The sequence below is a fragment of the Podarcis tiliguerta genome (genome assembly GCF_965153285.1).
Source record: "Podarcis tiliguerta genome assembly, chromosome: 3".
Classification (NCBI taxonomy): Eukaryota; Metazoa; Chordata; class Lepidosauria; order Squamata; family Lacertidae; genus Podarcis; species Podarcis tiliguerta.
This window is the reverse complement of record NC_139536.1, coordinates 70,162,318-70,179,762: the sequence shown is the minus strand read 5'-3', so window position 1 is coordinate 70,179,762 and position 17,445 is coordinate 70,162,318. Positions and strand designations below refer to the sequence as shown.

The 17,445-nt window shown below is 49.6% G+C and overlaps 1 protein-coding gene across 3 annotated transcripts in view; it reads left to right on the top strand.

Annotated features, from left to right (window-relative positions):
- The first annotated feature begins 8,629 nt into the window (after positions 1-8,629).
- Positions 8,630-17,445, top strand: part of NR2E1 (nuclear receptor subfamily 2 group E member 1) — a 28,350-nt gene continuing 19,534 nt past the window's right edge. For 2 of the 3 annotated variants that reach the window (XM_083433579.1, XM_083433577.1), the window contains exon 1: positions 16,759-16,801. In XM_083433579.1, coding sequence (XP_083289705.1) covers positions 16,762-16,801 — 40 coding nt within the window. In that variant the 5' untranslated portion in view covers positions 16,759-16,761. Of the gene's footprint in view, positions 8,889-16,758; positions 16,802-17,445 lie in introns of those variants that run through there. The other variant, XM_083433578.1, reaches the window with a different exon arrangement.

Sequence of the window (17,445 nt, the reverse complement as noted above, 5' to 3'; positions counted from 1 at the left end):
AATTTCATCCTAAAGCAAAGTTCTTAACCTGAAGCACTATTTCTGGGTTAGCAGAGTCTGTAACCTGAAGCATATGTAACCCGAGGTACCACTGTACCTAGAATGAAAAGTGCTTATGACAACACATACCTCTTTGCTGTGATGCCTTGCAGTTGCTTAATAGATATTATGACTTCACACCATGCTCCTCCCATAAATCTGGTTCATTGGCATTCTTGTTAAAGCAAATAAATTAGAATCTCATGTGTGCTTTACCCATGTGTTTACCATGTCAAATTGTGCTATGATCTGTTATAATACCAGTACAACCTCTGCTCATATACCTGTGCTGCAATGAATCAGTGCCTCTGGCCATTAACCAGAAGGTTGGTGGTTCAAGCCCACCCAAGGAAGGCTGTGGGCAGGATTCCTGCATTGCAAGGGGTTGGACTAGATGCCTCTGGGGTTCCTTCCAACTCTACAATTCTATGGTTCTTTGAATGAGTATGCTAAACATACAATGTAAAATTATACATGCCACCATAGATCATGGTCAGAACTCTTGTAGTCTCCCTCCGTCATTCTCTCTCACATACGTACACCAGTTTTTTAAGTAGTGAGAAATATTGTACACGTCATTCCTCATCCTGAATATGGATTTAAATGGAACTTCTACATAATTTCAGACATTGATGAATATATGAGGGCTTCAACAAATAAATGGTACTTTCTATATGCAACAAGGACTTCTTTTCCCTGGAAAGATGCTGTGCAGCAGATAGGATGTAGAATCTTTCATCTTCCACAGAGTGTATTCTTCATTTCTGAAAGCTGAGCAGGTGTGCATGCAGAGTTCTGTCGCATCACAAATACAGAGCACTCTATAAGCTCATCACTGCCTTATAGAATTTTGGGTCATACGTGCCTAGTATGCATAGAGTGTTTTCACATCATGCATCGTCTTCTGGAACTTGATTCATATGGATCTTCTCTGTGATCACAAACATACTGAAGCTGTTGTTTATGTAGCAGCCTTCCTGGAGGGAGTTAATAAGAATTCAGGTGATAACAATCACAGCAAATATTTGTTAGTGGACCTTGTTCCCTTCTAGTAGATCCCATAATGTCAGCATATAACATGACTTTTAGGAATTAGAAAATGTTTTAAATATTATTGGTCATGAATTTCAACACCACAGTAAAAGAACAGTGCCATGAAGATGGAACATTGATCTAACAGTAGCTGTGATATCATGAGGATAAAGGCTCCTCATTGATTCATTGGCTCTTTGGTATATGACCATACATACAAGCTGTGGGTGTTTTTCTGATTTGATTGTTGTAGGTCTATTAGCTAAGTTTTAATTGATTATTGGCTGCTGTTTCAGATGGCAATTGTAAGTATTGTGAGCATTATTGACCACCGATAATGGAAAGAACAGAGGAGAATATTTTAAATAAAGTTGCACAGACCTGATAAGTGAGTATTAGCCATGTGGGTTATTGCGCCAAACAGAAGCAATTTAAAATTGCATTTATTAAATAACTTTGAAACCTGATGCGTAGGGAGATGCTGTAATATTGCAACCAATTAATTGGCTGAAAGCTGGGTTGCTGGAGGATGCTCCCAAATGTTAATTTGCCCAAATTTTAAACGTTTAAGAAATATTGCTTAGCCTGCAGGTGCCACTGAGTGAAGCTAAAATTACCCCCAGAGTCTTTTGCCATGCGTTTGCCAGCCTGACATGCAGGATTTTAGTTGTCCCCCCCCCCCCCAGCCCTTGTCCCTGTGCCAGTCCAGGCAGCAGAGAGAGCTTCACCTGCATAATATCTGTGTGTCAGCCTGTTGTGCTGTCAAAGGCGGAGAGCCAGGGCCAGGACAAAGAAGAAATAAAAGGTGATAGCAGCCTAAGTGAAGCACGGCTTCCCCCTCTTTTAGCAAACACTGTGAGGCTGTTACCCACACTAGGTCCATTTTCTCTGGAAGTAACCTTGCCTGAAGTCACCCATTGAATCAATAAATATACTCCTCAAAGAAGTGAATTAACCAGTCAATCCAGACCCCTGTTAGAAGGGAATTTGTCTCCCAATGTACTGGCAGGTCAGATACCAATGGAGGCAGACAAGCCAGTCCAGGGCTGGCATTCCCTTTTCTGAAGGCATATATGTGATTAATGGGGCGTTTCATTGCTGCAAGTGAACTGTGGCTGAATTGCCTGCACTGCTTCATCTCTGAATGGAGGGAGCAGGAGAATGCTTGGTGACTGATAGCTTTTGTTAGCGCAGGCAGCCTGGACTCTGGTATTACTCCTCCCCTTGCCTCTCCTTGAAGATGCATTCACAGAGAGCAAGTGCTTTGCAGTCGGTCCTCATGCTTGCCCTGCTATCAGGCAGCTCAGCTCACCTGGGACTCACTTCTGCACACTTTTGATTCTTTGGACTCGACTTCCCAAGAAGCTTCTGTCTGGTCCAACAGAACGAATGAATGAATGGGTGGGTGGGTGTAGGGTTCCAAAAAGATTCTGTACTTACAATGGAAATTTGAGGCCAAAGTAGAAGTTATCCTGCCGCAAAAATGGCCTGTCCTTTCCCCTCCATAATATCTCACAGACCTTTCCCTGTCTCTTGACATCAGGACATTTTTCCTGCAGCTGCTGTAGGGATATGTATAGAAACTTGGAGAGGATATATTTATTCAATATTATCCTTCCTTCCTCACGTTTGTGAGTTCAGCAAAGTGCATCTATTTGCAGCTTAAAATAAGGAAGTTTTGATAGTCTAGTTTTAGTCTTTTAGTTTAAGTGATCCAGGATGCCTTAATGCAGACTGGATTCTCCTGGTATTTCCCCTTTTCTCCCCTTAATGCAATCATCACACAGTCTTGTAAACGGTAAATATAACATTTACTCACTCAGAATACTTGTTGAAGAGTAACAGATACTGCAGCCTTGTTCAGGCAGACTTAAAATGATCATCAGGTTACAAAGACATACTTTAGTCTAGTTTAAAGTGGTGTCTGAGTAATGGTGCTTAGACTTCCAGATGTTTTACTGTGGGAATGTTCAGGGATGCAGGAGAGGATATATTGACTGATTATATCCTTATCCAACTTGTGCTAACAAGTTCCCAAAATATCAGCAGAGTAAGACATTCCCCTTTTTGAGTTTGCAACGGTAACGTGTGCTCAGGTTCGCTAGAACCTCTATAATAATCACTCAAGTAATTTCCCCTTTGTTCCCTCACAGTCCTTTATAAAAGTATAAAAAGAGTTTACTCACATTCTGTTCACAATCGGATCCCAGAAGGCAGACAGCTTAATAAAGTAATGTACATTTAGAATCTATCCTATAAGAAGATAGTCCCTCTGTCCTCACTTGGCTGGGAGCCAAGAGGGCATCTTTAGCAGATGTTGCTTCTTCAAAGGAAGATGGCAGAGAGTAAGAGAGCAAGAGACAAGAGAGAGATGGCTGCCCTGCCCTGTGCTTTTATCATTACCTGCACAGGTGAGGCCACACCCACCTCTGGTCACATGCGGAGGGAGTCTGTTCCAGGAGGTTTACCTGCTGGCTGGACAAACATCCCTCTCCATGTCTAAACTTGTACACTCTAGGAATGTTGTAATTGCCTGCTCCTGTGTTTTACATCCCACATTTACATTGGTGAGATGAAGTGCAAAGAGGAAGTGCCCAGCCAGGTGAAGAGATTTTATGTATATATGTATGTATGATGGGACACGGGTGGCGCTGTGGGTAAAAGCCTCAGCGCCTAGGGCTTGCCGATCGAAAGGTCGGCGGTTCGAATCCCCGCAGCGGGTGCGCTCCCGTTGTTCAGTCCCAGCGCCTGCCAACTTAGCAGTTCAAAAGCACTCCCCGGTGCAAGTAGATAAATAGGGACCACTTACTAGCGGGAAGGTAAACGGCGCTTCCGTGTGCGGCTCCGGCTCGCCAGAGCAGCGATGTCACGCTGGCCACGTGACCGGGAAGTGTCTCCGGACAGCGCTGGCCCCCGGCCTCTTGAGTGAGATGGGCGCACAACCCTAGAGTCTGTCAAGACTGGCCCTTACGGGCAGGGGTACCTTTACCTTTACCTTGTATGTATGTATGTATGTATAGTCCCTCCCCCTAACAAGGCACTGTGGGAGTGTCTCTCTGAGTCCTCTCTAGGAAATTTACAGCACTCTGAGCTTCTGCTCCTCTCATGTGCCTATCCAGCAAACATGCATGGTTGGTTTTGACTGCATTGTAAATATCTCACAGCTACTGCTGATCCAAGCAAGGAATTGTGGACTCGAGGGAAATTCTACACATGCTGCTGAAAGGGAACATGGACCTGCAGTTACCATTTTCAATAGCACCATGGATTGGGGAGTAACATTTGGTTTGGTCTTAATTCCATGCAGCTCAAAGAGCACATAAGCTTAGGTCTGTGGATCCATTCTAATCATTCTGATGGATTCTAATCAACCAAAACTTTAATCACCAATTATAATCCTGAATTGCTTGTTTCTCATTCCCTCTGTTTTTGGTTCAAATCTTTATTTGCTTGCGCAAATGTAGCCAATATGGAACCACCACACACACACAAAAGAGTAAACCCAAACTCCACATAAGTACCAAAAATCTGTAGGAAAAAACCATAATTGTGGAAAGGGGTAGGGGGAGTCAAAACAGTCCAATGATGACTCAGTGTGCATGGAGTCCACCCCGTGGATGTTTGATAGATGAATGTTGTTGCATGTCAGGGTGGCCTCAACTCTGCAGACAGGGATTTGCCAGCTAGCTGGCAGAGGGCACATTTCTACCTGGATATTGCAAGGTCCAGCCCAATAAGTAGTGTTCCTCTACCTACGCATCAGACTGTTGGTTTGTGGACTCGGATGACACAGTGTGGTTCCATAAGGCTTCATACACCTGAATCAGAATCCCTCCCAATAACCTTTTGCTTTGTTAGGGGGTTGATTCTGGTGGCCCCATAGCAGAGGTGACCACAACAAGGCCATGCAGTCTGGAGAAGCTTGCTGCTGCAAGCGCCTGAAACAAAACATAACCTGCCGTCTCACCTATGCAGTTGATCTCTTCTTTCCTCCTCTTCTTCAAAAGAAAGACAGAAATCATTTCCTCTTTTAAGAAAAGGGATTATTTACTGCAAATCCGAAAGCAATAAATACACCATGACCAATTCCGCAAAGAGGCTCACAGCCAAAGGATCTCCCCTCCTCGTTATGTCGTTAGAGAACTGTAGCAGATTTAATTAAACGTGCTGACTGCTGATCCGCAGCAAGATCTGCGGCGCCTGGGGTAAAAACATCCCCTTGACATGCACGCGAAACAATGCCGCCAACCATTTACATCCCCCCATCGACTGATGGGATTGAACGGGAGGGTCTCTCTCCAGACTCGCCTCCTCCTTTCCGCGCGGACACCCCCCTATCGAAGCGATGTAAAGCCCCCCAAAGCAGCCCCCTTCCCTGGGAGAGGTTAATAAGCTCTTGTTCTACTGACAGAGCCTCTGATTGGGTTTAAAGTTCGAGTTTAGTAATCTCTTAAAGATCAGGGGCTCGGATAATGGCTCTCTTTGACTAGGTCCTTTTTATCGTTTGGGGGCTGAGAAGATGGGGGGGCAACTTAGGACGAGCCGGTGTGTGTGTGTGTGTGTGTGTGTAAAAGAGGGACTGCTACAGATCTGGGTAAGAGCCCCCCATCCTCTGAGCAGAAGGGTCTACTTTGGTCCCCTGTGGAATCAAGCGGCAGAATTGGGACCACAGCTTCCACTTACTGACTGTCTGAGGGCATCCTGCAGAATTGCTTGATCCCGGGATCCCAAATAAGGAGCTTCCTTTAAGAGGCTGGTGTTAGTTCAATGAAATTTTCTGAAATCGTGGTGGCGCTGGGGTTACCTGCTAGGAAAGGTCTGTGTTCTGGAATAAGAATTCATTGTGTATCTTACGATGGATTGTTAAATCTATTGTTTTAACCATTCGCTTTGGTTGCATTATAATAAGCCTTTGGGGTTCAAAAGATAAAAGACGGGGATAAATACCCAAGTTTGCATAAAGTACATTAAAAACCTTTTTCATCCAAATGAAATAAATTTCAAGTACAGTGGTTTGTGGAAATGGGATCAGATCTGTTGCCCGTTGGTGTTCAGTTCTTTGGAGATGTCCAGTCTTGATGAATAAACTCTTCCCCCTGGGATATCAGAGATGGCTACCATTAGAACTCAGCCATAGAAGGAGATGGGGGCTCGGGGTGGGACGCGTGATTAAGGCCACCTGTTTAGAGCGAAGACTCCGCGTTTCGGACTGGCTGCTTGTTCCAGGTTGGGATGAGATGGGGAACTTTCATCAGATCATACGGACTAGTCCAGGCGTAGGCAAACCTCGGGCCTCCAGATGTTTGGGACTACAATTCCCATCACCCCTGACCACTGGTCCTGTTAGCTAGGGATGATGGGAATTGTAGTCCCAAACATCTGGACGGGCCGGAGTTTGCCTATGTCTGGACTAGTCACTTGGGGAGATTTTGCCTGCTGCTGTGTCCTGATGGATCAGTTCACCATTTACTGGGTAAGTCGCTTGAACGAAAGAAGCATTTCTAGCGGGTGGGAGAATCCTTTCTTCGGCTACTGCAGTGACCTGATAGTGGTAAAGTGGGAGGCGGGGGAAGAGCATTGCTTGCGGTGCGTAATTTCTCTAAGAGGACATGTGTAGACTGGAAGATCTTTGGACATGCAGCATCGCTATCATTCTAAGCCAGCCTCCTTCAACCTGTTGCCCCTCAGCCCAGATGATCCGGACTCCAGCTCCCATCAGCCCCAGCCAGCACGGCCAATGGCCAGCTAGGGGGATGCTGTGCTAGGCAAACCAGATCACAGTCGTGGGAGCTCACATAATCGTGCTTCAGTCCTGGGAACCAGCTATGCACACATAAGTATATAGACAGATGCCCAGGCACACCTGCATGCCCTTCTGCTTTGAACGCCTGCCCCTGAAGAACAGCCGGGGAAGCCATTGGCTTGGGCGGGGGGGGGGGGCGCACCTGCTTTTGGCATAGGAAAGGTCCCCTGCTCAAGCCGTGGCGTCTCCGAGGAGTCCTGGGAGAGGCAAAATCGAGCTACCCGGACAAATGGTCTGGTTCAGTTTTCCATGTTCCTTAGGAATCCCGCGTAACCTAGTGAAGTACTTCGAGGGCGGGCAGATGATCCAATCACAGCCCTCACTAAAGGGAGACTATTATTTTTCGAGTGTTCCCATCACTCGCCAGTCCTTACAACAGCCTTAACCTGTAGGCCGACAGCATCAGCAGCGCCCACGTGGCTGCGCAGCAAACGCTGAAGACCGAGCAGGAGGAGCTGCCTTGGCGTTGGGGCCCAGGGCGAATTGCAGGTCGAGCTTCACCACCGGGAGGGGACTTTCTCGCCCCAAAACTCAGGACGAGGAGGAACCACCAGAGCATCATCATCCAGGCTTCAGAAGTTGGTGGGGCCCGATCCACCATGCGCGTTTCTGCAGCAAAGAAAAAAGAGCCACTTCTGTTTCCTACAGTGACTTTCTTCAAGGGCGTGCGCGTAGGATGGAAGCCTGGAAGAACTCTCGGGATCGGGAGCAAAATGGAATGGGGTGGGGGGTGTTAGAAGCAACCCCCCCCATCGCCGCTCCCCTTGATCCCCCCAACCTGGCCGAAGAGGCTGGAGCCTCGCGTACAGGCCATCTCTCGCCCCCTGGACTCTGGAGCGCGCCCCCGCCTGGCCGGGAGGGACGCTTTCCTTGGAGAAAGTCCCGAGGGAGGCTGGTTGACCATTAACAAGTCAACCACGCCGCTAAAGAGGGAAATCGGATTGTAGGAAAAGAGATCCCTATTAAAAAAAAAACTTTTTTAAAAATATGTATTTTTTATTTATTTGTTTGTGTTTGCATCCAAGGCTGGTAAGAAGCGAGAAGGAGAGAAACGCTCCGGACTCGCCTGTTCCAAACTCCTGTGCAGAAGCCGCTGGGAGGTTCATTAATAGCATTAGAATTTAACACCCCCCTCCCTCCAGCTGACGTCACGCGCATCGCCCAGAACTGGCTTGCTGTGAAGGTAGTTGGAGGGAGGGGGGGGCGAGATGGAGGAAGAGGAGGGACGGAGGCGAGAGGAGCCCCCTCCCCCTCCCGGCGGGCTGCCTGTCAGCGCTCCCGGGGGATATGATAGGCGCTTCAGGCTGGAGGCTCAAAGCACAAAGTCAGCCCGTGTGGTGAACTTCTGGGAACCTTTCACTTTTTTTCCTCTCTCCGCTCGGTGCCATTCACTTTCTGAGAACCAGACCCTGCCTCTTCTGACGTTGCCCCCCCCCCCATCACCGCCACCCCCGGTTCCTTTTTATGATTTGCCCGCCTCTGATCTCTGCCTCGGCGCCCTGAGCCGCGCAGCGCAGCTCCGGCGTCCTCCGCTCGCCGTGGGGCTCTTCATGCCGAGCCCCCCTTCTTCTCGCCAGCCCCGCCGCGCCGCCGCCCCTTCCTCGAACCCTCCGGAGGGACGACGACGACGACGACCAACTTCTCCTCCTCCTTCTGAAGAGCCACCGGCGTCCCCTTTCCCTTGGAAAAGAAGCCGCGAGCGAGCGAAGCCAAACTCTCTCTCTCTCTCCCCCCTCGCGCCCCGTCAGCTCCTCCCGCCAAAAAGAGAAAAGTTTCCCCTCTCTCTGCCAGGCGGGACTGTCCTCTGAGGAGAAAGTGATTTCGGGAGGCGGGAGGCGGGCGAGGAGGAGATGCGTCGCTTTCGCCCGCGGGAGGAACCCTGAGGCAGCTGCCCCGAGGGAGCCGGAGGAGAAGCCGCAGCGCCCGCTCGCCGCCTCCGGAAAAGAAGCCCCAGCCGGAGCCGCCGCCGCCGCCCCGAGGGACTCCGCCATGAGCAAGCCGGCGGGATCCACAAGTGGGTAACGCGCAGCGGGGGGGGGGGGGCGGCGAGTGGCTTCGCAGCCACTGGGCCAGGCTGGGTCCCTCTCAGGCGGCGGGGCGGGGGGTGTCCTCTCGCTCCGAGTCTGGATCTTCCGCAAAGCGCGCTTCCCGGGAGCAAACCTACGCGGAGACGCTTTCCTCTCAAGGGAGTCTGCGGAGGATCGCGCTGCGCGGCATTGGGATTTTGGAGGTTGTTGTTTTTTTCCGGGCCTGTAATGAACTTCAGATTTCCCCTTTCTTATCGCGGGGAGGGGGGGGCAAGGATGGGGCGCTGGTAGGTCGCGATCGAGTCAAATAGTTGCGCACGCGGGTCGCTTTCCCACGGGGGAGATCGCGATGCCGATCGACCTGCGCAACTTCCTTCTGCTGCTCTTAATCCGCTTTAGAAAGAGAAGGGAGAGCAGCCCGAAACTTCGGAGTTGAATGCCAAGGAGGAGGAGGGAGGGAGCCGTTCTCTGGAAAGAGGATTTGACGGGAATACTTTGCACACCATTTCCAGCCTTACCGAATAATCCTGCGAAAGGGAGAAGCAGAAACAACTTAAAAGTCACATTTCCCTTAATCCTAAATCCGGGTACACCTCATAACGGAGGGATTTCTTTCTTTAAGTCTGATTGACCGCTCGGGCTAGGAGTTGGCTTCAGACTCCAGAAATCCAAGAAGGGACTTTGGGGGTGGGTGTCCCCCCCCCTCTTTTTTTGGTCGTAATATGCATAATAGGGTCAGTAACGTACACGATCTAGTTTGATGTAAAGCGACTGGTGGACCAGGTCATTTTAGGGCGAGAGCGTGGGGCCACGGTGACTTTTTTTTAGCAACATCAAAAATGCCTTTGGAGAAAGAGAAGCACGTGCGTGTAGAAATGCCTCCCCCCAAAAAGGGCGCATTTGAGCTCACGAATCGTCTCCCTTTATTTCCTCTCCATCCTCTTCTTCCTCCTCTTCTAGGGCGTTTGTTGCTTGCTGTAACTGCAGACTAACTTTATTCCGAATTATCTGGCATCGCTCGATATTGACTCGCCTTCGAAACTTTTTCCCAGAGAGCAAAGTATATAAGAGAGGTTATTACTCTCTCTCTCTCTCTCTCTCTCTCTCTCTCTCTCTCTCTCTCTGTGTGTGTGTGTGTGTGTGTGTACACCACCATCATCACGGCAAAAAGAGAAAGTAAAGTTTTTTTCTGTATTTGAGGATCACCAAAATATAGTTTGGGTCTGGGAGAGGTTAGCGGGATTTGACCTGATAGCAAAATCCCTTTGGATCCATCTAGAGCAAACCTCTCCCGTCTGTTTTCCCGCAATCTTTGGAGGGCTCAGGGGACGGTACATCCGCGTTGCTCTTGCCAGGGGACGTGCAGACTGTTATCTAAAGAGAGGTGGAAATTATTCTCGGGCCAACTTTGTGAAATTATGGAGGCTATGGATAATTTACTCGAGAGTAGTTCTACTTTCAGCGGAGCTTCCTCCAGGTCACCGTGCATGGAACTGCCGCCTTACAGCTCGGTTCTTTATATCTGTTACCTTAGAATTTAGTCGCCAGGATCCAGTGGGCGTGTGTTCAAAGTTTTTGCAGCTTTTTGCCGCAGCCCCCTGAGCTTGGCCTTGTTGTTCCGCTAGTCCCTGGGGTTGAACCAAACTGCCTCGGGGAGATGGGCTTCCCAAGTGCCCCCGATACCTCCCCTCCTTGGGACTCTGTCTCCTCTTACACTGAGGGCCATCACAGGTTCTTTCGGATAACTTTATCCCTAAGGAGAAATAAAGAATGTGGTGTAAACCGGGAAGGGATGTGTGTGTGTGTGTGTGTGTGAGAGAGAGAGAGAGAGAGAGAGAGAGAGAGAGAGAAATGTGTTAGGACACTCTTTTCTTTTCTTTTCTTTTCTTTTAACTAAATGCGATTTCTGTGACCTGGGAATGAGATCCCTAGAGTGGGGTCGGGATGCTACTTCGAAGTAAGTTCCCTTCATTTCAAGGGGGCGAGACGGACTTCTCCTGCCCCGTCTCCCGCGGCTGCAGCCCGCCCGGGATAGGTTAAAAACAAAATTAACTTGGCATAACGGAATAAACGCCGCTGGAAGATTAGCTCGGGAGGAACTCCGTCCCGGCCAGTTTCCCTTTGCTGGCATCTTAACTTGCCATTGATCCGCCTTAAGGCTCCAGAAATGATCCAAGCGCAACGTTTTTGCAGCTAGGAGAGTTTTATTACGTGGTCAGCGAGTTCTTTCCTCCAAACAAAAAAACCAAAACCGGACTCTGTTCACAATCCTAACTGAGATCAATAAACAAAAACCAAGCGCCGTTGTTTGAATGACATTGGGTTGCTCTCTGACGCGACAGCCTTGATTTTAGGTGATTGGTCTCAATCTGCGGTTTGGGGGGGGGGATTCAAATGGATTAAAAATTAATAATCAACCCAGAGACTTTAAGCTGCTCGGCTCTGTTTGGATCGTCCCCTGTTTATGAGTTGGGGAACATTTTCTAATTCGGGGTATGCGCAAACTTGGTTATTTATTCTGCAGGATAGAATCTGTGGCTTCTCACGCCATTTCTTCCCTGGCGGACCCCTCCCCACTGATCCCTCTGGCCTTTACTCCCCCGCAGGACCTCGGCCCTGCCTTGAGGAGGACTGGGGCGATCTCCTGCGCCCCTTGGAGGGAGGGCGCCCCTCGCCAGGCCTTGGGCAGCCCGTCTAGTCCCGGCCGCGTCTCCTCCGGCCTTTGGCGCTGGCTCCGCTTTCCCTTCCGCCAGGCTGGAGTGATGTCAGATGTGATCTCTCTGCTTGGGTGGTAACAAGACCCCGTCGAGGAGTCCTCGCAAAGCAGCCTAACTTCTTTCAACAGCCTCTGATGGTAATTACAGTAATCGAAGCTGCCATATATCTTTAAGCAATTACGAGGCGCGCACACACACACAAAAAAAGTGCCCCCGCCCCGGACGCCCCGTCGAGGGATGTTCCAAACGGTTTCCCAGCGCCGCCCGAGCCGCGTTTGTCTTTCCCGTTAGACTTCTGGGGCCTTTAAACAGGGGTTAATCAGTTATCTGGTGACCTCGTGTCAAGTTAACGGGGTCCCTCGTTCGCCTGGCATCCTTCAGAATTTTATTCTCAGCACAGGAGCCATGGTTGCTGGAGTTGGGGGGAGGACACATTAATGGGCTGAGAGACTGACACCCACCCTCTCCAAATGCCATTAAAATGGTGGAGGGGGTAAGCGGAGGGCAGGGAGCCAAAGTTTGCAGCGGAAGAGGACGGTGGCGAAGGCGAGAAAAGAGGCACTGCCGAAGTTGAGACCCGCAGGGTTTCAATGGCGAGAGTTTTTAAGCTTCTCCTTTTGGAATTCGTAGGATTTAAACGCGCTGGATTGTGGCTGGATTGCCCCCCCCCCGCCGCAATTATAGTAGGCTATTCTGTTGCCTATTTCGGTGTGCAAGGTTTAAGCTAGCAATGGAAGGAGAATAAGGAAATTATAGAGACAGCGAATCTAATATCCAGTTTATCCTATCTCCTGTCTGAAGTGGGTGCCTGGTTGCCAAATAAGCAGGCATATTCAACGGGCACCAATACAATATAAGCACTTAAAATAGAGCAGAAACAAGAGGTCAGATATAGCTAGCTACGTTGGGCGTCGCAGAGAGGAAAAACAATACAAGAACAGAGCAGAATCGATCCAGAATCTGGAGAGGGCGAGCGGATCCGGAGGTGTTTAGAGGAATCCTCCCGGGCATTAATTAAAGCCATTAGTTTTCCCGCAGGCCGCGGGAAGAAATTCCGTGGGCGTGTGTTTAATATAAACAAATTTAATGCAAATAAGGAATATACAATGTGGTGGAATACGTGGGGGTCCCAGTGAAATTAAAAGTTAAACTGTGGCTGAATTGGCTTGTCAAAATTGCATGCCTTTTCGGGGACGCTAAAACAGTTGTGCGTGTTCCGTTATTCTGTATTCGCCGCTGGAATATTTTGCCGCCCTCAATTTTCCTAGGCACTTTTACTCTGGATTAGGATAGCAGAGCGGCTTAATCCCAGGTAAACGAGCAAAGTTTTACCATCTTAACCCTGTGTGTGCGCGCGCGCGCGTGTAAAAATACACGTGGAAATAAATCCCTTTGAACTTAGAATAACTTTCTGCTCAGAGGAAATATTATTAGAAACCGGCTACAAGTATGTAATTGCACTTATCGTGCATTCAGCCCCTGAGGAGTAAATTGGGCTGCTCCGAAATAAGAGCTATACATTTTAAAAATATTTAAATTTAGGAATTTAAACTTTTTTTTTATTTATTCTAGATATACAACTGGGGGCTTTAATAGTTATACCTCAGGTACTCCTAAAAGAGCTATTTCAGATTTTCTAAAATAGTTATGACTCTCAGGGTCGTAACTATTTCCCTATTTTATTTCCCTTTTTCTTTTTCTTATTTTTTTAAGCAAACCCCTAGAACCAAGGGGCTACGATTTGGGGAATGGTATCTCCAGAAATACTAGGAAGTAAACTGGTTATTTACTTTACTCTTAATATGATGTTTACCGCCCTCGGAATATATTTGCGACTAGATCCTCTGTTGGCTCAGAAGGAAATCCGATGGATTTCATCGCGACTGGAAGCCTGGTTAGACTATTTCAAGCCAGCGGCTCGCAGTTACAGGGACGGCTTTGGGTCGGACGCCTTGGGGGACAGAGCCACCAAAAGGACGCCCCCCGTTCTGGAGAAATGTCGCGCCCTCAAACTCGATCCTCTGAGGTTTTTTATTTGGAAGTGAGCTCAAGGATCCTCTCCCCTCCCCCCCCCGTGCAGGGGGATCTCATCCTCGGTGGCGCGGCACCTCCCGCCTGCACTTCGACGTGAAGTCCTATCGCTCGGGCCTTTGAAATCGGTTTGTGGGGCAGAGACAGAGAGAGATGGGAAAGAGCGAGGCTGAGATGCGCGTCCTCTGTGCAAGTGCAAAAAAAAAAAAAAAAAAAAAGCGAGGAGCGGGGGCAGAAGCCCAGAAGGCGAGTTTTGGATTTGCATAAGGAGTTGCGCGCGTTTTGTCCGATTAAGGAGCGGTGAAATCCAACGCCGGGGGATGGTACCGTGGCATGTCCGATTTCATTGCCTTTTCCCCTCTTTGAGAGTGGAAAGTCCAGCAGTGGCTGCCTGAAGGACGTGCGGGGGGGGGGGGCAGAGAGAGAGAGAGAGCCGGCCAAGAGCGGTGTGAGAGGCAGGGGAGGGGCGGGAGGAGGCGGGGGGGGGGGGAGTCGAGTGCTCTCCCCTGTGGCCATTGTCTGCAATGCGAATTCCCATGCTACTCTTTTTGACGGGTCACTGGTGACCCAATAGGCAGGTGGCAAGGAGGGCGTGTAATTACACAGCTCCAGAAGCCAAGCTTGGCTCGCCCGGCTCTCCTGGAGATCGCTTACCTTCCCGCTCCCCCCCCCCCCCGCAAACCACCACCCACATTCACACAGCAGCCAAACTTCACTTTTCATCTCGAGGGGGAGGGCTGAAGATTCCTGAGCGTTGTCCTTTCCCCGGACCTGTTGTGACTGATCCCCCCCCCCACTCTCTCTTTCCCTCCTCCTCCTCCTCCTCCTTGGAAGGGTCCCTCCTCCCTCCCTCCTTCCCTCGCGCCCCCCTCTCTCCGCTTCCCAGCGCGCCCCACCACCTAATCCCCCTTCCTCCCGCCGGCCCCGCATATAGCAGCTGTCGGGTTTCATTTGGAGGAGAAGCGGGCCGCGGCTGGCAGCTTGCGCTGATTGGAGGCAGTCAAACGAGTTCTCCATAGGGGGAAATCATTAAGTTAACACGTTATCTAATGTCCCTATTGTCTGCCGGCGAGGCATTGTTTCAGGGCCCCGCCCCAAGCCCAGAAGCCAGGTCTCGGAGCAGCGCTCTCGCCGGCCTCGCTGCTCCAGAAAGCGGAAGAATCTGCTCGGAATTCCGTGCCCCCCCCCCGACGACGCCATTCGGGCAACCAGCCATCTCAGACACACACACACAAAAACACACAGGTAGAGGCTGGAAGCCCCGTCTCCTTTTCCGAATATTCCCCTTGCTCTCTGCCCGCTCAGCTGCAAAAAGATGGTGTCTTGCACCTAAATCTTCCAAGTCCCTTCGACTTCATTGCGCCCCATCTTAAGAGGCTTACAGCTTTCAGGCTGCCCTCCCTGCAAACATATGCCTGCCCACTCACAAGGGAGCCCCACTGAGTTCAATGGGACTTACTGCCAGGTAAGTGGGGATTGGACTGCAAGCCTAACTTGGAGGCAAGCCCTCTGCCGTGCGAAGGCCGCACACCTCTGCTCTACACCTGGGAAGCAAGCCACCTTGAACAGAGCAGGTCTTTCCTCTGGGTTGCAAATGTATGGGACCCGGCACGAATCCGGTCCGAAGTCCTCCTCACGTTTTACAATGCCATTATTATTTTATTCTAACAAATACATTTGCTCCAGTGCATGGGCGTAGCCATAGGAGTGACAGCTGCCCCCACCAAATCAAGTAAATAAATAAAAAATACTTAACTAACTGACCAATTGCGTCGTAGATAATTCGGTTCCCCCCCACACACAAAACTGGCCCCCTCTAAAATAGGTCCAGGCTACGACCATGCAACCCTCTTAGGCGCAACGCAATCCTTTGAATGCCTTAGCTGTTTGCAGAGTGTATTAGCCCGCAGTAGGTAGGATTGCAGTCTCCGTGGGGCCTCTCGTTGTGGCGGGGCTGGAAGGGGCTGCAGCTTCAGAGATGAAACTGCCGCTGGGACATTCCCAAACTTTTCCTCGAGAACTACCCGTTGACCTTTGAAATGCTGCTCACACTTTTGAACAGCCCGGTCCTAAGCGCCTTGAATTTTGCTGGCAAGTTCCAGAGGCTGTAACGTAGCTTTGCCCACAATCGCAGGCTGACAGCTAAACTTTATCCCAAAGGCATTTGCAAGGAGGGCTTGGGGTCCTCGGAAAAGCCCCGGATGAAATGATGGTGGGCTGAGATGATCGCCCAGTAGATGCTGGTGCTTGCAAGTATCAGCTTTGAGCCTGTTCCTTTTAGTCAGGTGAGGACGCGGTTACTTGAGAGTAAGGACCGTTGGCATCAGTAGGACTTTCTGGCTGAGAAAGTTTAAGAGTGTGGGGTAAGAAGAGAACTGGGGTGTATTATTAGGTGAGCGGTTCTTCTGCGACACAGAACATTAAGGCATAACTCACCTAATGCGAAGTTCCCGTTTCCTTAGTCTCGGTTTGTAAAGCACCGGCTGCGCACCACAGGATGGCGCGGCGCAATCCTAAAAGTGTTTACTTAGCAGTTTCCCCCAGAGTATGACTGGGCTTTGCCCTAGTCGTCGGACAAGCCTCTGCCTGCTTTCTCGTAAGCAAACCCCATTCGTTCCCTTAGGACGTAACACCTGACAGGTTTAGGTTTGAGCCTCATGTCTTTAGGAATGTGCCCTTAATCGAAATAAAACCTGGTTGATTTTAAGAGCTGTTCCACAGTGGCTGCCTCCGAGAAGGTAGTAGATTCTCCTCCTTTACCAGGTTTCAGTAAGAGCGGATTGGACACTCGATGCTCTTTCGGGTTCCCTCCAGCTCAGGATTAAATATCATTACTTCCAACCAGAGCTAAAAGAAGGCTGAACTCCCAAGCAAGTTTACTTGGAAGAAAATCCCCAGGCTTCAACCTTGCTTCTGAGTAAACATCGATAGACTGAACTATAAATTTGTTTAGTGTAGTAGCGGCGTATTGGATTAAGGGCTGGGGAGGCACCAGTTCAAATCCCCACTTAGCCACGAAGCTTCATGAGCGACCTTCTTGCTAATCGCTATCTTTCAGACTAACCCACCTCGAAGGGTTGTTGTTACAAAAATGGAGTGGGGAAAAGAAACTATGCAGACTGAGCTCCTGGAAGTTAAGGCAGCAGAGAAATGTAAGGCATAAATCAAATCCATGCTTGTTTGAACAAGGAGTAAGCCAGTGGAACTATTTCCTAGTCACTTGGGGATCCTGTACACATTTGGCCGGAAGTCCTGCTGAAATCACTATTGCTTCATTCCCAGCGAAGGTGCAGAGGCTGGGGGTGCGGGAGAGCTTCGGGTAGCAACACTAAGGAAGTACAAGCTTCTGTTTCCAGAGGGGAAGTGAGGACTTCACGGTCTTGGAGAGGGTGGTTGTCTTTGGATAGGCAAAGGCTTCTTACTTCACTTCCTCCACAATGTGATATGCCAACCCTGCTGCGTTTGAGGGTCCTCCTCCTGCTGAATGAGACTCTGGACTTCTGCCCTCAAAGTCCTGCCTGAGTGTACCACCCTCTAATTCCCGCCTCCTCCAGCCAGAATTTCTGCTGCTACTCCTGTGACATGGCAGGAGAGGACTTGTAGATGCTGGCCTCCTGATCAAAGCAAATGCAGCCAGAAATAAGTCCCTGAAAAGCTGGGTGCAGACAGTGGTGCAACAAGTTGATTTTATACTCTGGGCTTAATGTTGTTTTTTAAAAAGGAGCATGTGTGATACTTTAGTTGTGAAGCTCACAATTAATAGTGATTTTCTCACCACTACCATCACCTCCTGGCC